The sequence below is a fragment of the Xyrauchen texanus genome, chromosome 11 (genome assembly GCF_025860055.1).
Source record: "Xyrauchen texanus isolate HMW12.3.18 chromosome 11, RBS_HiC_50CHRs, whole genome shotgun sequence".
NCBI classification, from domain to species: domain Eukaryota; kingdom Metazoa; phylum Chordata; class Actinopteri; order Cypriniformes; family Catostomidae; genus Xyrauchen; species Xyrauchen texanus.
The window spans coordinates 363,935-385,099 of NC_068286.1; the positions used below are offsets into that span (position 1 = coordinate 363,935).

At 45.5% G+C, this 21,165-nt stretch overlaps 2 protein-coding genes across 50 annotated transcripts in view; one reads left to right on the forward strand and one right to left on the reverse strand.

Moving 5' to 3' along the window:
* Positions 1 to 21,165, reverse strand: part of LOC127652205 (zinc finger protein 501-like) — a 277,426-nt gene that overhangs the window by 195,333 nt on the left and 60,928 nt on the right. The window lies entirely within an intron of this gene.
* Positions 1 to 21,165, forward strand: part of mslnb (mesothelin b) — an 89,398-nt gene that overhangs the window by 23,380 nt on the left and 44,853 nt on the right. For 22 of the 49 annotated variants that reach the window (XM_052138306.1, XM_052138298.1, XM_052138299.1 and 19 more), the window contains 17 exons: positions 14,735 to 14,853; positions 14,973 to 15,149; positions 15,604 to 15,635; positions 15,719 to 15,816; positions 15,898 to 15,926; positions 16,018 to 16,042; positions 16,143 to 16,170; positions 16,262 to 16,346; positions 16,467 to 16,613; positions 17,064 to 17,260; positions 18,107 to 18,207; positions 18,388 to 18,500; positions 18,762 to 18,932; positions 19,014 to 19,045; positions 19,133 to 19,230; positions 20,674 to 20,696; positions 21,116 to 21,137. In XM_052138306.1, coding sequence (XP_051994266.1) covers positions 14,735 to 14,853; positions 14,973 to 15,149; positions 15,604 to 15,635; positions 15,719 to 15,816; positions 15,898 to 15,926; positions 16,018 to 16,042; positions 16,143 to 16,170; positions 16,262 to 16,346; positions 16,467 to 16,613; positions 17,064 to 17,260; positions 18,107 to 18,207; positions 18,388 to 18,500; positions 18,762 to 18,932; positions 19,014 to 19,045; positions 19,133 to 19,230; positions 20,674 to 20,696; positions 21,116 to 21,137 — 1,497 coding nt within the window. Of the gene's footprint in view, positions 1 to 3,909; positions 3,932 to 4,088; positions 4,117 to 4,205; positions 4,288 to 4,422; positions 4,570 to 4,664; positions 4,877 to 4,970; positions 5,072 to 14,370; positions 14,441 to 14,534; positions 14,636 to 14,734; positions 14,854 to 14,972; positions 15,150 to 15,603; positions 15,636 to 15,718; positions 15,817 to 15,897; positions 15,927 to 16,017; positions 16,043 to 16,142; positions 16,171 to 16,261; positions 16,347 to 16,466; positions 16,614 to 17,063; positions 17,261 to 18,106; positions 18,208 to 18,387; positions 18,501 to 18,761; positions 18,933 to 19,013; positions 19,046 to 19,132; positions 19,231 to 20,673; positions 20,697 to 21,115; positions 21,138 to 21,165 lie in introns of those variants that run through there. The other 27 variants (XM_052138288.1, XM_052138292.1, XM_052138301.1 and 24 more) reach the window with 6 other exon arrangements.

Genomic DNA, 21,165 nt, shown 5'->3' on the forward strand with positions numbered 1-21,165 from the left:
TACTTTCAGACTGTTTGTTCTGGAAGACACTATGGGTTTGTTCCAAAACCTAATAAGCTGTCTCCAGAGGCAGCATTTTAAATCCCAATGTATACTTTGGTTAGATGCAAATGCTAGGCGTTTGTGTACAGGATGCATGACGCTACTTTTGTCATTAGCAGAGAGCTCCAACATAACGTGTGTGGCCATCTTTTCCTAAACCACTCGAATTCTGAATGTGCGGCTGGAATTTTTGGTGATAGCTAGTGGGTCCACAAGGTAGCGACACTCGCAGTTGAGCTGTTGCTTTCAAAAAGAAACACTAGAAGAAGATGTAATCTCCAGAAAACAACAAGAGATGAAGCTGGAAACAACAATAGTTGATGTGTTTATCAAGAACAGGTCAGGAGACACCTTTTTAAATCTCGAGTCTGAAGGAAAATGAAGACATCATTATGGGTCTAAATTCCTAAAGAGAACTAGTCAAATGAATTAATTTTGAAAGGCAGAGCTTTCAACTGTATTGTTTGCATTAAAACCGTCTAGGTTACTGTTGTAGCCCCCGTTCCCTGATGGAGGGAACGAGACATTGTGTCAATGTAGTGACACTAGGGGTCTCTCTTGAGAGCCTCGGATTTCTCTCAACTTGAGAAAAGGCCAATGAAAAATTGGCTAACAGAATATGCATGTCACTCCCCCGGACGTACGGGTACAAAGAAGGGCGCCATTCGGCTGTTCGTTCAGGTTTTGCACTGAGGATCTGAGAATAAGGTTTGGTTCAGTGCCCACGAGGATGCCACACTCCTCGTAGAGTGTGATCGAACCGGCAAGGGGGTGGGAATGGCCTGGGTCTGATATGCCAATGCAATGGCGTCGACGACCCGCCTCTGTTTGGAGACAGCGTTCCCTTTCCGCTGTCTGCCAAAGAGTGTGAGTGGCATGCAGCGACCTCAGCCGCTGCTGACACCAGAGGAGGAAATGGCGGCCAAGTTGCGACATACGACGAGAGCGAAAGCTGCCTTGGAGAGTTATATATGCTAAAGTCGCAGAGCTGTCTAAGCGGATCAAGACATGCTTGCCCAGAAAAGGTGGGGAAATCTCCGCAGGGCAAGAAGTTCAGCCATCAAGTCTAGGAAGTTGATGTACCAGCCCAGCCGCGGTCCTGTCCAGGAGCCAGCAGCTGCTCGGCCATTGTGCAAGGTGCCTCAGCCCAGATTCGAGGTGTCTGTGGTGACCATGACACATCTGGACACCTGCTGTAGGGAGACTCCTGTACACAGATGTCTGTCAAGGGGCTGAATAGCTGACGGCAGAGAAGGGTGATGGTCACACAGTATGTGCCGTGGTGCCATGCTCATCTTGGGACTTGAGTCTGAAGTGGTCTCATATGCATCAACCCGAGCAGTGCGGCCACCGCTGAGGATGCCATATGACCAAGGATCCACTTGAACTGCCACAATGGAACCACTGTGCCTTGTCTTAATGAACTTCGGCAGTTCAGCACTGGCTGCGTGCGCACGCTTGTGAGGCGAGCTGTCACTGAGACTGAGTCGAACTACATTCTGAGAAAAGAGATGTTCTGAACCGGGAAGAGCTTGCTCTTTTCCTAGTTGACCTGAAGCCCTAGGCGGCTGAGGTGCTTGAGCACCTGGTCCCTGAGGATGCACAGTAACTCTCGAGAGTGAGCTAGGATCAGCCAGTCATCGAGGTAATTGAGTATGCAGATGCCCACTTCCCTTAGCGGGGCAACGGCTGCCTCTGTGACCTTAATGAAGGCACGAGGGGACAGAGATGAACCAAAGGGGAGGACCTGGTACTAGTAAGACGGGCCATCGGACACGAGCCATAGGACTCGTCTGCGTCAAGACAAAATTGAGACATGAAAGTGCGCGTCCTTCAGGTCTACCGCTGCGATCCAATCTCGATGCTAGATGCACATTAGAATAAGTTTCTACGTGAGCATCTTGAATGGGAGTCTGTGTAAGGCCTGGCTCAGAACTCACAGGTCCAAGATTGGCCGCAACCCACCGCCTTTCTTGGGTACGATGAAGTGAGGGCAGTAGAAACCCTGCTTCATCTCGGCTGGAGGGACAGGCTCTATCGCATACTTGTATATAAGGGTTGCGATTTCCGCTCGCAGAGTGTTGCCGTTCTCGCCATGCACCGAAGTGAAGCGGATGCCGCTGAAATGGGGATGGCACCTGGCGAACTGAATCGCGTAGCCGAGTCGGATGGTCCTGGCCAGCCAACACGATAGGTTGGAAAGCGTATTTAGTGACGCGTCCAATTTCCGAGCTGGGGGTACTACGGGGACGATCATGTTTGACGTACCTGGTGGGGCTTCGCAGTGGAGAGGAGCAGGTAATGTTATGTCGGGAGCAAAGTTGCATCACGAGACAGTTGTGCTGAGGGAAAACTCAAAGTACTTACCTTGCTCCTCGTACCCGGGTGGGGGCCGTAAAGTGACTGAGGAGGAGGTCCTGTGGAGGCGTCCTCTATACGCGTCAGAACCGGCCCGCCGTGAGTCTACAGTCGAAGGCATGGAGGCGAGGTGACCGTGTCCATGGTGCCATGAATGTAGGTCTTTGGCGCCAGGCCGCCGTGAGAACAGTGTGTGTGGACACCGGTTAGGTGAATCAAGGAGTGAGGAAGCTACTCCTTTGGGTACCACAGCCCAGTCGGTGTAAAAGTTTTCCCTGCCAGCCCTAAGCAGAAGCGGATGCAACTGTGACTTGTCCTCCGCCACCCGGATTGAGGTAAGTAACCACGCCACCACAGGGACCTACTAAGTAGAGGGAATTGAGCAATCCAAATTGGGAGAAAAGGGGAGAAAAATAATCAAATAAAAAAAAATCCTTACATTATTGTAGTGCTTTTCTAGGTACACAAAGCGCTTTATAATGTGCTTTACATCATAGTGGGGGACTCTCCTCAACAACCACCAGTATGCAGCATCCACATGGATAATGCAATGGCAGCCATAGTGCACCAGAGGGCTCACCAGACACCAGCTATTGGTGAAGAGAAGAGTACAGTAATGTAGCCAATGTATATGTATAGAGGATTTTTAGGAAGCCATGATGGAAAGAGGCCAATGAGCAAATTTGGCCAGGACACCTGGCTTACATCCCTACTCTTTTGGAGAAAATCAGTAGCATGTTGAGTCTCACTTGTGCTATGCATGGGGGAAATTATTGAGTGGCACGTGAAGTTAATGCCTATGAAGAGCATTCCAAATCAGTCTCATTTTGTCTCCAGTACAGTTAGGATGCTGCCATTGAAGACAGTTGCCTAAGTAGGCAGTTGACAGCATTGGCAGCTCACTAAGCTTTGAAACAGAACCTAAATCTCTTTGGATTCTTCATCCACTAGAATCAATTATCTAATAACAGCACCGATACATGTTCCTGTTTCCACAGATCTTTATTCCGTGCAGCTCCTACATACTGATGTAAGTGTTCTTGAGCATCTGATGTCACATTATTGTGTCTCTGGAGTTTCTTCTGCTGATATCTCCAGCTCCTCTAATTCCATGTTTCTGCCTCAGTTTTACTGAGACTGTTCCAAGCTCTACCCTTCCTGCCATCAGAGATGGAGACTCTGGTCGTCCACACAACTGGAGAACTCAAGGAGAATGGAGCAAGAGGTCATTCCTTTCACTTACTCTACCTTCATGTCTTCGTGATCTCTCACTGGTCAATTTACTACAAAATAAACATGTTTCTCATTATTTCTGCCATAATGAATAGTTAAATGTGTGCATATTATTTTCAGGCTGTTCCTTCCTGAACATCCAACAGTAAGACTTAACATTCATTTCTTAACATTTAATTTCATTATTTAAAATCAGTAAACACCTTTGATTCATATCACACCAGATAATTCATAATTCATCTAAGCTGTGATGTATGGTATTTTCTTTTCTTTTAGTGTCTCGTCACACCAGTGAATGGTAAGTGGATGAAAAACATACTTGCTGATGCAAAACAAACTTTGTTTAGAACAGAAGCACCAATGACAGCACATAATGTTTTAGATTTCTCATTTTTGTATTCAATTATAATTGAAACCGAGTAGCACTAATCAATGTGTTCTGATTAATTTAACAGCTACAAGAGTTTGTGCAGGAGTCAACAGGTACAAGCAAATAATGTTTTGCCCACTTTGGCATTGTGACATCATCTGTGAGACAGGAAGTACTCATGAAATGTTGATGTCTTCCACAGTAATGAGCTGGAGACCCTCTTGTCATCTGGTCTCATGAAAGTCCCCTGCAATATCAGTCTGGAACAGTACGCTTGCTCTTCGGTAAGATCTCAAAGATATTGAGCATCATCACTTCACATGCCTTGTGTCAGGGAATCTAACACCAAGAGATTCTGAAATCATCTTAATACTTCCTGAAACCGTGATGTCCACTGATTAAATATTTTCTGCTCATAGCTGACAGGCTTCACTGCTGAAAACCTGGCTGAACTTCTGATGTGTCAACTATCCAGCAGCAACAGTCACTCAAAGGAGATCTGGAAATTGCTTCTCACCAAAACAAAGGATGTTCTAGATCAAGCCCTCATCTTCTTTTCCAATACGGTAGCAAATATGTTAAATAAGCCTTGCACAACTCCTGGTATTTTTCCAAGAGTAACTGGGGATATCAAAATAATTCTTCTTCATTACATCATCAGTCTCAGCCAGTCAGTGGTGTGTCTGTGTCCAATGTGCTGGATGTGATTGGTGAGCTGAGATTGGAGCAGATCAGTCCTGACCAATGGAGTGATATCGGTTTCATCAGCCTGTGGTTCGGTCAGAATCTGAGACCGTTTTTACCATCCGCATCAGCGCCTCTACTGATGTGCATTAGCAGCAGAAACCTCAGCTGCCCAATTTACCAGAACATGTAAGAGAAACATTTACTTGACGTTCCCAAAAGCTCAAGACTTTCAGGAGTTTATAAGATGCTTTACTCACCTTTATTTTGACTAATTTCCCAGTCTGGAGGAGTTCAGTTCTCAATTCTCTCTAATGGATGACACAAAGAGAAGAAACATGGTGGAATTTTTCATCTTGTCCTTCCTCAGAAGAAACACGACAGGTGAGCTGGTAGTCTTTCTTTTCCACAAATATTTCAGAGAGAATTTTGGAAATGGTTTTGGAGATCATGAAGGTGGTTGTACTGTGTTTGTTTTGTCAGATCCGGGCTGTGTGTTCAGTGCTAACACCAGCACTGAGTGGCTGCTGATGAACTTTGGGCCGTTTGCTCAGTTTGTGTCTCTCAGAGATCTGTTCTCCATCAACACACACTTTGATCCTGTATGTCTTTACATCTACAACATTTAATTTCATTAAAGATAACCAATGACCACCCACATCTTCAGACTTACCACTGAACTTCATACCATCACTTTTCTTGATTTTCTATCTGTGTTTAGTTGGAGACCCTGGTGTCTCTCTCTCCAGATCAGATGGTTGGACTGATGGTTGATGATCTTCCTGGTCTTCCAGAGAAAAACGTTGTCATCAATAGAGTGTTCGATCACCTGCTTGAGTCTCCTGTGGAACGAGGACTTCCAGGAGTTCTAGAAAACCTGCTCTCACGATCACAGATGGTAAAACAGCTTGTTAGTTTTACAAATGGATTATGAGAAATGGGATTAGAGGTTAAATGAGCAGTGGTCAAATAACTGAAGTATAATACTTTCAGACTGTTTGTTTGTTCTGGAAGACACTATGGGTTTGTTCCAAAACCTAATAAGCTGTCTCCAGAGGCAGCATTTTAAATCCCAATGTATACTTCGGTTAGATGCAAATGCTAGGCGTTTGTGTACAGGATGCATGATGCTACTTTTGTCATTACATTTACATTTACATTTATTCATTTGGCAGACGCTTTTATCCAAAGCGACTTACAAAAGAGGAAAACATAAGCGAATCATCTTAAGGAGACAGTGGTATGAAAAGTGCCATATTACAAAGTTTCACTATCATCAGAATAGTATACAAAACAGATTTAAGTGCAACAAGAATAATGCATATTTTTCTTCTTTTTTTTTTTGTGACCAGTTAAGTGCTTTTGGAAAAGATGTGTTTTTAGCCGTTTTTTGAAGATAGAGAGTGAGTTAGCTTCCCGGATTGAGTTGGGAAGGTCATTCCACCATCATGGTATGATGAAACTGAAAGTCCGGGAAAGTGTTTTGGTGCCTCTTTGTTTTGGTACGACAAGGCGACGTTCCTTAGCCGACTGCAGGCTTCTGGTGGGAACGTAGCTCTGCATAAATGTTTTTAGGTATGCTGGAGCAGACCCAGTGACTGTTTTGTATGCCAACATCAGGGCCTTGAATTTAGAACGTGCATGAACCGTCAGATAGTGGAGAGAGACAAAGAGTGGTGTAACATGTGCTCTCTTAGGCTCATTAAAGACCAGACGTGCTGCTGCATTCTGGATCATTTGGAGAGGTCTATTAGCACATGCAGGAAGGCCTGCAATGAGAGCGTTACAGTAGTCCAGTCTAGTTATGACAAGGGACTGAACGAGCAGTTGTGTGGCATGTACAGAGAGGAAGGGTCTTATCTTCCTGATATTGTAGAGTGTAAATCTACATGATCTTGCAGTCTTTGAAATGTGGTCTGTGAAATTTAGCTCATCATCAATGGTTACCCCTAGATTTCTGACCATTTTGGAAGGCGAAACTGTAGTTGGACCCAGCTGCACGGTGATGTTGTGTTCAACAGCAGGGTTGGCTGGAAAGACAAGGAGTTCGGTCTTGGCTGGGTTGAGTTGAAGGTGGTGTTCCTTCATCCAGGCTGAGATGTCTGCCAGACAGGCAGCGATTTGAGTGGTCACTGTGGTGTCATTGGGCTGGAAAGGCAAGTAGAGTTGCGTGTCATCAGCGTAGCAGTGGTAAGAGAAACCATTAGCATTAGCAGAGAGCTCCAGCATAACGTGTGTGGCCAGCTTTTTCTAAACCACTCGAATTCCGAATGTACACCTGGAATTCTTTTTGTGCAAATGTATGGTTCTACAAGGTAGCAACACTCGCAGTTGAGCCGTTGCTTTCAAAAAGAAGCACTAGAAGAAGATCTCCAGAAAACAACAAGAAATGAAGCTGGAAACAACAATAGTGGATGTGTGCATTAAGAAGAGGTCAGGAGAGATGTATAACTCGAGTCTGAAGGAATATAATACATCTTTATGGGTCTAAATTCCTGAAGAGAAATAGTAAAATTAAGTAAACTTGAAAGGCAGAGCTTTCAAATGTAGTGTTTTTATTAAAACCAAAGTATACTTTGGGCTTAAGGCAAAATAATTGCTCCCGACCTCATCACTCAGCATGCCCTAGATTTGAACTCATGACTCGAAGGGTGGTTGTCAGCGTCTCTACTTGCTGAGCTACCCATGCCCCCCAATAATTTTTTTTAATATATGATAGAAAACATCCTGGTTACTTCCGTAACCTCCATTCCCTGATGGTGGGAACGAGAAGTTGTGTCAATGTAGTGACACTAGGGGTCACTCTTGAAAGCAAGAGACACCTCTGATCTTTGATAAAAGGCCAATGGGAATTGGCTAGTGGTATTTTCATGCCCCTCCCCCAGACATACGGATATAAAAAGTAGGGGACGTTTATACCGCTCATTAGGTTTTTCGAACTCCAGGCATGTTTCGCTGACAGAGAACGCTTGCAGGTCCCCTACCCTCTAGATGGAGGTGAGTGCCGTCAGGAGGGTAGTCTTCAAGGAGAGTTCCTTAAGCGCTACTGACTCTAAGGGCTTGAAATGAGCCCCCCCCCCACCCCCGCAGGCCTTGCAGGACTACGGTTTCATGAGGGAACGGGGCGTGGTCTGGAGGGATTCAACATCCTAGCGCCTCTCAGGAACATGATAATCAGGTTGTGCTTCCCTAAAGACTTGCCATCCACTGTGTCATGGTGCGTAGCTATGGCAGCTACGTACACCTTCAAGGTCGAGGGGGACAGCCATCCCTCCAACCTCTCCTGCAGAAAGGAAAGCACTGAGCTTTCTCTGGGGGGTTTTTGTTTCTGGAAGAACACCACATAACGAACAGGCGCCACTTTAAGACATATAGGCACCTCGTAGAGGGGGCCCTAGCCTGAGTGATGGTGTCTACCATGGCCACTGAGGTCTTCCATGTCCCATCCAGGGGCCAAACCTGGAGGTTCCAGTGGTCTGGTCACGGGTGCCAGATGGTGCACGTCCTTCCTCAGGAGAATTTGCCAGGGAGGGGCTGATGCGAGGAGCATGAGGTCCATGTCTAGGTGGGCCAGTAGGGAGCCACTAGGGTGACCTGCTCCTGTCCTCCCTGACCTGGGGGGAACGCATAATTGGTAGTCCAGGCGGCCAGCTGTGTGCCAGTGCGTCTATGCCAAGGGGGGCTTCAGTCAGGGCGTACTAGAGCTAGCAATGGGAGGATTCCAGGGAGGCGAACAGGTCTACCTGTGCCTGCCTGTATCAACTCCAAATTAGCTGAACCACCTAAGGGTGGAGTCTCCACTCTGCCTTGCATGTGACCTGTCACGTCAGCATGTCCGCCATGCTGTTGAGGTCACACGGGTTGTGAGTGGCTCGCAGCGACTTGAGGTGCTGCTGACTCCAGAGGAGGAAACGGCAGGCAAGTAGTGACATGCAAGTGGAGCATAACCCACCTTGGTGGTTGATATATGCTACCGTCACCGGGTTGTCTGTTTGAACCAACACATGCTTGCCCTGGATCAACAGCCAGAACCTCCGCATGGTGAGCAGTATTGCCAACAACTCAAGGCAGTTGATGTGCCAACGTAGCCATAGGACTGGTGGCTGTGTGCCCATTGCATGTAGCACCCCATCCTGTCTTGGAGGCATCGATTGTGCCTGGAGACCTGTTCTACCCCTGCCCGTAGACATGCAAGGTCGCACCAAGGGCTGAGGCAGCGACAGATTGGCGTGATGGCCACGCGATGTGTATTGTGGTGCCATGCCCATCTTGGGATGCGAGTCCGTAGCCTGTGCTGAAGCGGTCTCATATGCCTTATGTCTGAACGCCTTCAGACAGATCAGCACGACTGGGCATGCTCTTTCGTTAGGCGCGCCATAATCGAGACTGAGTCCAACTCAAGTCTGAGAAAAGAGATGCCCTGAATCAGGAGGAGCTTGCTCTTTTCCCAGTTGACCCAAAGCCCTAGCCGACCCTGTGTGCACACAACACATCCCGAGAGTGAGCTAGTATTAGCCAGTCTTTGAGGTAGTTGAGAATGCGGATGCCCACTTCCCTTAACAGGGCAAGGGCAGCCTCTGCTGCCTTCGTGAAGACACGAGGGGACAAGGACAGGCTGAAAGGGAGGACTTTGTACTGGTATGCCTGACCCTTGAATGCAAACCGCAGGAAGGGTCTGTGTCGATGTAAAATCGAGACGTGGAAGTACGCGTCATTCTGGTCTACCGCCGCAAACCAATCTTGATGCCGGACGCTCGTTAGAATGCGCCTTCGTTTCAACATCTTGAACGGGAGGCTGTGTAAGGCCCGGTTCAGAACTCGTAAGTTCAATATTGGCCACAACCCACTGCCTTTTTTGTGTACAATGAAGTAGGGGCTGTAGAACCTGCTCTTCATTTCGGCTGGAGGGACAGGATCTATGGCATGCTTCCGTAGAAGGGTTGCGATTTCTGCACACAGGGTGGCGGACTTCTTGCCCTTCACCATGGTGAAGTGGATGCCAGCAAACCTGGGCGGGCGCCTGGCGAACTAAATCACATAGCCAAGTCGGACTTTCTGTTGACGGGGTTTGACCCCTGTGGCAGTGCTGAGTCGAGAGACATCAAAGCACATACCTGACTCCTGATGCTCACCGTCAGATTGGTCAAGGAGGGGGGAGGAGGTGTTTCATCCCAGCGGTCTGTCGAAACCATCCGGGTTTGAGAATGTCTGTGCCACAGTTTGTGGTATCCACAGTTTGGTGCTCCAGGGTGGGTGAGCTGCTGTTGGGGCATTGAACCTGCCAGAGAGAGACAAAAGCCGGTGGTCGGGGTGAAGGCCGAACACACAGTTTATGTGACCCAGGATCGGAGATCTGAAACTGTTCTTTAGTTGAGTGTTTGGGTACTGCAACTACTGGAGCATGCAGTGAAACAAAAGGAACAGGGAACAAAAGATTCTACTCCTGGCCCTCCGACGGGGGATGGAGTGGTCTGCTTACCAGCTCCAAGGCAGTGGCTTCTCGCGTCCCTGGGTCTCCCATCTCAGGGGCGCTTCGAGGTCTTCTTCCTAGTGGCCGGCCATGAGATGGGTGGTGTCTGCTTCCTGCAGGGGTCTCAGGGGTGGGCCGGGGCAGAGCCGGTGCAGCCGCTGCAGGGAGACGCCCTTGGTGATGAGCAGACAGGTACGAGACCTTGAGCCACGCCGGGGCAGGATGTGTTAGATGGACTATGTCTGCTGCTTTACCGTTGAGAACTGCTGGGCAAAGTCCCCGATGGTATCGCCGAATACCTCGGCCTGGGAGATGTGGGAGTTCAAGAAGCGTGTCTTGTCTGCCTTCCGCATCTCGACCAGGTTCAGCCACAGATGGTGCTCCTGGAACAACAGTGTGGATATTGTCCGCCCGAGAGACCGCGCCATAACCTCAGTTGCCCGGAGGGCAAGGTCGGTCGCCGAGCACAGGTCCTGCATCAATCCCGGGGCAAAACTACTCTCGTGCAGTTCTTTCAGTGCCTTGGCTTGATGGACTTGCAGGAGAGCCATGGCGTGCTGGCCGGAGGTGGCTTGTCTGGATGTGCCATAGGCTCTAGCCGTCAGGGTAGACGTGAACCTACAGGCCTTGGATGGGAGCTTTGGGCACCCGCACCAGGAGGCGGCGCTATGTGGGCACAGGTGCACCACAAGCGCCTTATCCACTGGAAGCATCAACAAGTAACCACTGGCCACTCCGCCATCAAGGGTAGTGAGGGCGGGGGAGCCGAGAGATCGGGGCCAGGCAGAGAAAAGTGCCTCCCATGAACTCGCCAGCTCCTCGTGCACTTCCGGGAAGAAAGGCACTGGGGCGGGGCGTGGCTGTGAGTGGTGCCACGAGCCCAGATACCAATCATCCAGCCCCAAGGGTTCAGGGGAAAGCGGAGAGTTCCTCTCTAGCCAACGCTCATGGCGGCCCGGAAAAGCATGTCCATCATTTCAGTGTCCGCCTGTGACTGGGCAACCACACCCTAGGTGGGAAGCCCAGCAGAGATTTCCGAATCAGACAGGACAAGCCCGTTCTCCAATGCTGCGCTCGAGAGCTCATCACCTTCACGGGCACCAAAAAAGAGGTCGAACTCACTCTGGGACGAGCTGGCGCACTCATCCGAATGCCTGGAGAAAAGGAGGGAGTGTGCTGGGGAATGGGAGGTTAACCGGCAGAGGTGTTCCCATTGTGGTCCCCAATTCGTCCCAGGCCTCATACCCATAAGTAGAAAGACCAAGGGAGGGAGCTGCTGGGGTGGCTTGCTTTCTTACTAAAGCGAGCCGCAACCGCAACGTTGCCATGGTCATGGCCTCGCAATGAGGACCTGACGCATCCACGAAAGATGTCTCGGTGTGAACAGCCCCCAGGCATGAAAGACAGCAATCGTGGCCGTCAGAAGGTGAGAGGTATCGACCACAACCAGGAAAAACACACAATCGGAAAGACATCTTTAAAAAGACACGACTTGAAAAAGACATTCCGATGTGTGCCTCTCTTTTAGATTATACTCTTTTGAGAGGAAAAAATGCTCTTTTTGAATATATTCCTTTAAGATCTGCTGAAGCGCCCAGGGGCGATCTCTGCAGTGCACCCATGAAGAGAGGGGAGAAAGCCGCTGTAATGTGCCGTAAGGATCCAGCAGAGGTGAAGGATGGAAATCGCTTACTCAGCTTGAACCATCGACCTGAAGAGAAAATCGAATGAGCGGTATGCACGTCCCCTCCTTTTACACCCATATGTCTGGGGGAGGGACATGCAAATACCACTTGCCAATTCCCATTAGCCTTTTATCAAAGATCAGAGGTGTCTCGGGCTCTAAAGAGTGACCGCTAGTGTCACTACATTGACACAACTTCGAGTGAGTGACAGATAGGGAACTGAGGGAACTATTTTACCCAAAATGTGTTTGTGGTATATCATTCCTGTAACATATATAATTATTCCTTACATTTATGTAGCACTTTTCTCGCTCTCAATGGGGCGTGTGGTAAGTTGTGTGTGGATTGCAGAGAGTAGCATGAGCCTCCACATGCTGTGAGTCTCCACGGTGTCATGCACAACGAGCCACATGATAAGATGCACGGATTGACGGTCTCAGAAGCAGAGGCAACTGAGACTTGTCCTCCGCCACCCGGATTGAGGTAAGTAACCACGCCACCATGAGGACATACTAAGTAGAGGGAAATGGGCAATCCAAATTAATTTATTTCATTATTTCATTATTATTTCAGCGCTTTTCTAGGTACTCAAAGTGCTTTATAATGTGCTTTACATCATAGTGGGGGAATCTCCTCAACAACCACCAGTATGCAGCATCCACATGGATAATGCAATGGCAGCCATAGTGCACCAGAGGGCTCACCAGACACCAGCTATTGGTGAAGAGAAGAGTACAGTAATGTAGCCAATGTATATGTATAGAGGATTTTTAGGAAGCCATGATGGAAAGAGGCCAATGGGCAAATTTGGCCAGGACACCGGGCTTACATCCCTACTCTTTTGGAGAAAATCAGTAGCATGTTGAGTCTCCCTTGTGCTATGCATGGGGGAAATTATTGAGTGGCACGTGAAGTTAATGCCTATGAAGAGCGTTCCAAATTAGTCTTATTTTGTCTCCAGTACAGTTAGGATGCTGCCATTGAAGACAGTTGCCTAAGTAGGCAGTTGACAGCATTGGCAGCTCACTAAGCTTTGAAACAGAACCTAAATCTCTTTGGATTCTTCATCCACTAGAATCAATTATCTAATAACAGCACCGATACATGTTCCTGTTTCCACAGATCTTTATTCCGTGCAGCTCCTACATACTGATGTAAGTGTTCTTGAGCATCTGATGTCACATTATTGTGTCTCTGGAGTTTCTTCTGTTGATATCTCCAGCTCCTCTAATTCCATGTTTCTGCCTCAGTTTTACGAGACTGTTCCAAGCTCTACCCTTCCTGCCATCAGAGATGGAGACTCTGGTCCTCCACACAACTGGAGAACTCAAGGAGAATGGAGCAAGAGGTCATTCCTTTCACTTACTCTACCTTCATGTCTTCGTGATCTCTCACTGGTCAATTTACTACAAAATAAACATGTTTCTCATTATTTCTGCCATAATGAATAGTTAAATGTGTGCATATTATTTTCAGGCTGTTCCTTCCTGAACATCCAACAGTAAGACTTAACATTCATTTCTTAACATTTAATTTCATTATTTAAAATCAGTAAACACCTTTGATTCATATCACACCAGATAATTCATAATTCATCTAAGCTGTAATGTATGGTATTTTCTTTTCTTTTAGTGTCTCGTCACACCAGTGAATGGTAAGTGGATGAAAAACATACTTGCTGATGCAAAACAAACTTTGTTTAGAACAGAAGCACCAATGACAGCACATAATGTTTTAGATTTCTCATTTTTGTATTCAATTATAATTGAAACCGAGTAGCACTAATCAATGTGTTCTGATTAATTTAACAGCTACAAGAGTTTGTGCAGGAGTCAACAGGTACAAGCAAATAATGTTTTGCCCACTTTGGCATTGTGACATCATCTGTGAGACAGGAAGTACTCATGAAATGTTGATGTCTTCCACAGTAATGAGCTGGAGACCCTCTTGTCATCTGGTCTCATGAAAGTCCCCTGTAATATCAGTCTGGAACAGTACGCTTGCTCTTCGGTAAGATCTCAAAGATATTGAGCATCATCACTTCACATGCCTTGTGTCAGGGAATCTAACACCAAGAGATTCTGAAATCATCTTAATACTTCCTGAAACCGTGATGTCCACTGATTAAATATTTTCTGCTCATAGCTGACAGGCTTCACTGCTGAAAACCTGGCTGAACTTCTGATGTGTCAACTATCCAGCAGCAACAGTCACTCAAAGGAGATCTGGAAATTGCTTCTCACCAAAACAAAGGATGTTCTAGATCAAGCCCTCATCTTCTTTTCCAATACGGTAGCAAATATGTTAAATAAGCCTTGCACAACTCCTGGTATTTTTCCAAGAGTAACTGGGGATATCAAAATAATTCTTCTTCATTACATCATCAGTCTCAGCCAGTCAGTGGTGTGTCTGTGTCCAATGTGCTGGATGTGATTGGTGAGCTGAGATTGGAGCAGATCAGTCCTGACCAATGGAGTGATATCGGTTTCATCAGCCTGTGGTTCGGTCAGAATCTGAGACCGTTTTACCATCCGCATCAGCGCCTCTACTGATGTGCATTAGCAGCAGAAACCTCAGCTGCCCAATTTACCAGAACATGTAAGAGAAACATTTACTTGACGTTCCCAAAAGCTCAAGACTTTCAGGAGTTTATAAGATGCTTTACTCACCTTTATTTTGACTAATTTCCCAGTCTGGAGGAGTTCAGTTCTCAATTCTCTCTAATGGATGACACAAAGAGAAGAAACATGGTGGAATTTTTCATCTTGTCCTTCCTCAGAAGAAACACGACAGGTGAGCTGGTAGTCTTTCTTTTCCACAAATATTTCAGAGAGAATTTTGGAAATGGTTTTGGAGATCATGAAGGTGATTGTACTGTGTTTGTTTTGTCAGATCCGGGCTGTGTGTTCAGTGCTAACACCAGCACTGAGTGGCTGCTGATGAACTTTGGGCCGTTTGCTCAGTTTGTGTCTCTCAGAGATCTGTTCTCCATCAACACACACTTTGATCCTGTATGTCTTTACATCTACAACATTTAATTTCATTAAAGATAACCAATGACCACCCACATCTTCAGACTTACCACTGAACTTCATACCATCACTTTTCTTGATTTTCTATCTGTGTTTAGTTGGAGACCCTGGTGTCTCTCTCTCCAGATCAGATGGTTGGACTGATGGTTGATGATCTTCCTGGTCTTCCAGAGAAAAACGTTGTCATCAATAGAGTGTTCGATCACCTGCTTGAGTCTCCTGTGGAACGAGGACTTCCTAAAGTTCTTCAGCTCCTAACTGCTTTCACTGTAACTGTAAGAAGTGTTTCACAAGACAGTGTTCATTTATTTAAATTTCTTCTAAACTACATTTTCGAACTTACTCTACATCAGATTTCCCAACATTTTAGGTAATCTTGAAAACTTTCTAGTTGAAAGCAATGAAAAGGTTTTTGATATTCAAACTATTTTTCATTAACACACCAACAAATTTTACCATGTAGACGCCAATCATAAGTGCAGCTATATTTTAGCAGTGCTTTTGCATTTGAACCTTCGAATCTTGCATTGAAGGTCCCAGTCAAATTTTTAGGCTGTGCGTCCTGGTGGAGAAATGTTCTAAATCTACTCATAACCTCCAACCCAATCTTTGTCATAGTCCTGCTTGACTCTGATTCACTCTTCCGTTACTACAGACAGCTGCAGTTATCTAAATGAAAATTAAGTTCTTCTGTGTTTTAATATCTATACAAAATGTTTTTCTTTCTAGAGTCCTCTCAGCTGTCAAAGCAACCAGTTAATGTAAGTGTGTGGTCATTCATAGCTGAGAGAAAGAGACGGGAATGTAAACCTCTGGTTAACTAGTTTTTGCCTTTATAAATCAGATTCATGCAACTTGACAAGATCTTGAGGTCATCAGCTGGTGATTTGGAGCCCATCATCTGGGCGAGTGTTTATAACTTCAGCCGCACGGCACCCGCAGGTCAGCGCAAATCTAATCCATGATTTCTGTGTTTATTTTACATTTCCCACGTGGCTTAATGCTATTTGAACTTCCTCACAGGTTGCTCTGTGTTCCCACCTGTGAATGAGGTATGTCTGCTGTCTAACATGAATCACTTTTACAACATTCTGAACAAAACTTTATATATCCATTTAAAATTGTATTTTATCCTTTGTTCAGCAGTGTCCATTGACTCCATACAACGGTATTCAGTGTTTACCTCTTTAACACAATATTTACATGATCATGTGTGTGTCCTGTAATGTGTAGTGTGTGTTGATCTTCTCCCACTGTGTGTATTTCAGAGTCTCAGGTGTGCAGTGGAGTGGACAGGTACAGTAACGTTTTAATAAATGCTCTATTTTTGTGACTGTTGTTTAATGTTGGACTAACCTTGTCCTCTCTGTTGTCCTGATGTGTCCAGCTCTGCGTTACAGAACTACCTGAATAATGGAGACACAACAAAGACGCTTTGTGATTTCAGTATCCCACAATATGCCTGTACCCCGGTAATCAGACATGAATCTACAGGATATTCCAGAATACACCTGTATCTCTATAATAAGACATGTGCTTTGGCATGAACCAATCATATGCATGTATCTGTAATTATGTAATGGTTTGTTCAGGTGTTGAATGTCAGTGTTGAGCACCTGGTCTCGATACTGGAGTGTCAGCTGTCTACTGATGTCACGAGCTCACCTGAGAGCTGGAAGCTCTTCCTGGCCAGAGTTTCACACCTGCTGGACTCCGCCTTCTACACGCTCTCCAACAGGGTACATCACCAATCAACAGTTCAGTCAAACTGTCTGACGCTTCAAGTGTAATGGAGTTTTAGGTGCTATCTACAGATTCACTAGATGACGGCGTTTAGACTCAATTTAAAAAAAAGAACTGATTAATTCAATGGTTATCATTAATTCTATCATTTTAATAACCAATATGTCAGCCTGATTGTGATATAGCGATAACAAACAACAAATTATGAGTTGAATATTCTCTCCAATACATTAAATGATGCATAGTGCTGCATGATTTTAAATGGACTTTAATATCTGTCCTTCTCTTTATCATTTCTCTGAATTAGCATTGTGTATGAAATGTGCTATATAAATATAAACGTATATTTACTTATATTGAATGCAGAATAATTCGGCATGATGATGATAATTCGTTTGGAAATAGTTTTCACAGTGTTGTTTCTGATCGATTCTCTCTCTCTGCAGTCTGTGGGGTGGAGCGGTCAATCGGCCTCTGTTGTTCTGGATGTGCTGCGAGAGCTCCGACTGGACAGACTCACGGACGATGGAGTCGTCACCCTGTGGTTTGGCGAGCGTCTCAGACCGCTCCTGCTGTTTCCATCCAGAACGTTCCTGCAATGTTTGCGCAGCAGGACTTTCAGCTGCCAGAACTTCCAGAGAGTGTAAACGGCCCTGTTATTATTCACACCCCAGAGGAGACGAAATAATGTCCCACTTAAAGCTGAAGTGTGCCGTTTATTCAGTGGCAAAATGAAGCGTTGTCAGTCGATTCGGTTTTTATTGGAAGTAGTTACATGAAATGCAGATGAATCACTTCTATCACTATTTGCAGAGAAAGGCCTGCAAATAAAAACAATTATATATAATGTTGAATAAAATATAGAAAGATTAAATAATTATAATATACAGTATATAAGAAATATCATCATTTAAAATGACATTAAATTACAGTATTGAACATACGCCTATCGTTGGCTTACAGACCACAACAATCTGAGATAAAATTCGAAGGACATTCCGCATCGATTTTCACCTGCGTCAGACGGACGCTTTAAAACGTCATAAACGCAGCATTTTTAAGTCGCTGTGTGAAGGTAAATCTAGTCCAGTCTGAATGTGTTTGTTCTCTGTACAGCTGGAGTTTTGCTTACTGCCCCCTGCTGAACACAGCCGGTACTAGTTAAATATGTAGTCAACTATAACTACTCATCGATTTATTTCCTGAACGATCTAAACACTGTGACTCTATGGCTGTAGCAAATCATTGATCAGTTTGTTTGAGCATCCCATCCAGCCTGACACAGCAACCTTGAGTCGACCAATGGCGTGAGTTTGAGACCACACCGTGTGTTTTCTGACCAATGAAAGTCAGGGGAACTCTTTCAGCCGTGATGCAGAATTGCCACACTTCAGCTTTGTGTCTGTATGCGTTGGTTTAGTGTTGGGAGTAGAAAATGGAAACAATAGATTTAATGGAAAGATTTCAACCACATGTTTGTGTCCTGCAGAGTTGCGGCGTTCAATGCAGGATTTCTCCAGATGGATCAACTTCAGAAGGAAATAACAGTGTCAGAATTCATCTTACCTTTCCTCTCTGAAAGGACGGCAGGTGCTGAACAAACACACACATTATAAGTGTGCTCTGCTCACAACGATTGTTTGATGAGTTTTCTGTGTTCGGTAATGATTTGTGGAACTGTGAAGGATGCAGTTGTGTGTTCAGTGGCATCTCAGTGTATTAAGGACAATGAAGGTGTGTTAATGTTGTTTTGTTGTGTGTGTTTGTCAGGTGCGGCGTGTGTGTCTAATGACAGCGCTCTGTGGCTCGTCAGTAACTTTGGGCAGTTTTCAACACTCCTCTCTCTGAATCAACTGATCTCACTCAACCCACAAATCAACCTGGTATAGTCAAACTGCACATCACTTTAGATAATGCTTACATTATACACACTGTTGTCTGAGAGGTCGGTCACTCATGAACAACAGTGGACAAGAGAGGTTTGTCTCTGGCCTTGATCTCATCCAGCTTGTTCTCCGGGGACTGGATGTTGTCTAGAAGGATCTCCTCCTGTGCTGATTGCTGATGTTATTGCCGTTTATCACTTGAGAGTGTCATTTAAGGTTGGAAAAACAATGTTTTCTGTCATCCTCTTGTGTGTCTAGTTGGAGACTCTGGTGTATCTGTCTCCAGAGCAGTTAGCCGGACTGATTGTTGGAGATCTGACTGGTCTTCCGGAGAAAGATGTGGTCATCGCCGCAGTGTTCGATCATCTGACTGCATCTCCGCTGAGAATTCCTGAATTTCTTGTCTTCCTGGTTACATTTTCAAAGACGGTAGAACAGTTTAAAAGCACTTGCAATGATCATTATTATCCATTCACTCAGTTTTCATTGATTCTGTGTTGTCTTTAACAGAGTAACATCTCCTGTCTGTCATATCGATCCATGTGAGTGTCATCTGCTGAATATCTCTCCGTATCTTCAATCATCAGTGATGCACAGATTCTCACGCTCACACATCTGTTTGTTTGCAGTTTCCATCGTCTGGATCACCTGACCGTCAGTGTGCCGGTGGAGCTTGAGATACTGATTCTGAGGAGCAAAACAGCTCTGCTGCAGGATGTGCCACCGGGTGAGAAATACCACTGTTACAACACTTCCTGTGTCACTGCTTACATCACTTCCTGTGTCACTGCTTACATCACTTCCTGTATCACTGCTTACATCACTTCCTGTGTCACGGCTTACATCACTTCCCGTGTCACTGCTTACATCACTTCCCGTGTCACTGCTTACATCACTTCCCGTGTCACTGCTTACATCACATCCCGTGTCACTGCTTACAACACTTCCTGTATCACTGCTTACATCACTTCCTGTGTCACTGCTTACATCACATCCCGTGTCACTGCTTACAACACTTCCTGTATCACTGCTTACATCACTTCCTGTGTCACTGCTTACATCACTTCCCATGTCACTGCTTACATCACTTCCCGTGTCACTGCTTACATCACATCCCGTGTCACTGCTTACATCACTTCCTGTATCACTGCTTACATCACTTCCTGTATCACTGCTTAAATCACTTCCTGTGTCACTGCTTACATCACTTCCTGTATCACTGCTTAAATCACTTCCTGTGTCACTGCTTACATCACTTCCCATGTCACTGCTTACATCACTTCCCGTGTCACTGCTTACATCACTTCCCATGTCACTGCTTACATCACTTCCCGTGTCACTGCTTACATCACATCCCGTGTCACTGCTTACATCACTTCCTGTATCACTGCTTACATCAATTCCTGTGTCACTGCTTACATCACTTCCCGTGTCACTGCTTACATCACTTCCCGTGTCACTGCTTACATCACTTCCCGTGTCACTGCTTACATCACTTCCCGTGTCACTGCTTACATCACTTCCTGTATCACTGCTTACCTCACTTCCCGTGTCACTGCTTACATCACTTCCTGTATCACTGCTTACATCACATCCCGTGTCACTGCTTACATCACTTCCTGTGTCACTGCTTACATCACTTCCCGTGTCACTGCTTACATCACATCCCGTGTCACTGCTTACAACACTTCCTGTATCACTGCTTACATCACTTCCCGTGTCACTGCTTACATCACTTCCCGTGTCACTGCTTACATCACTTCCCGTGTCACTGCTTACATCACTTCCCGTGTCACTGCTTACATCACTTCCCGTGTCACTGCTTACATCACTTCCTGTATCACTGCTTACCTCACTTCCCGTGTCACTGCTTACATCACTTCCTGTATCACTGCTTACATCACTTCCCGTGTCACTGCTTACATCACTTCCCATGTCACTGCTTACATCACTTCCCGTATCACTGCTTACATCACTTCCCGTGTCACTGCTTACATCACTTCCCGTGTCACTGCTTACATCACTTCCCGTGTCACTGCTTACATCACTTCCTGTATCACTGCTCTTGCTGCTTTAAATACAAAGTATAATTCTGCTATATTGGTGTTCTAATGTTTGTATGTGAAATATTGTATATTCACTCACTCATTCATGTCTGTCTGTCTGTCAGGTTGTGTGAGCTTCAGTGGAGTGGTGAGTGTTCAATATGCTTTTAATATGGGCTGGGTTTGCATTTAAACACATTTTGGTGTATTGTAAAAAAACATGTCGGATGGAAGCACCACAATGCCAATAAAATCTCATAAATTCACGTGTAATACGTTTATGCTCACTTACATGCTTACACTTTTATTTGATAAGAAGACGTGTGTAAACTACAGTGGAAACACACATCTTGATTTTGATTTTCTATTCCTATAAAATGTACTTTATTCACTGAAAGAACACCATCAATATCATCTGAGATGTTGAGAGTGTTTCATTAAAAGACACAGTCGCTTCCATCTTCAGCTCTACAAGATTTTGTACACATGGGATGGAAACGCTGCTTTATTCACAAATAGTTTCAGACGCTTTGACTGTTGTTGATCTGATTGTCTTCTCTTTTATAGTGTGACGTCACCCCCGTGAACGGTCAGTTTCTCTCATTCTTTATCTCTCT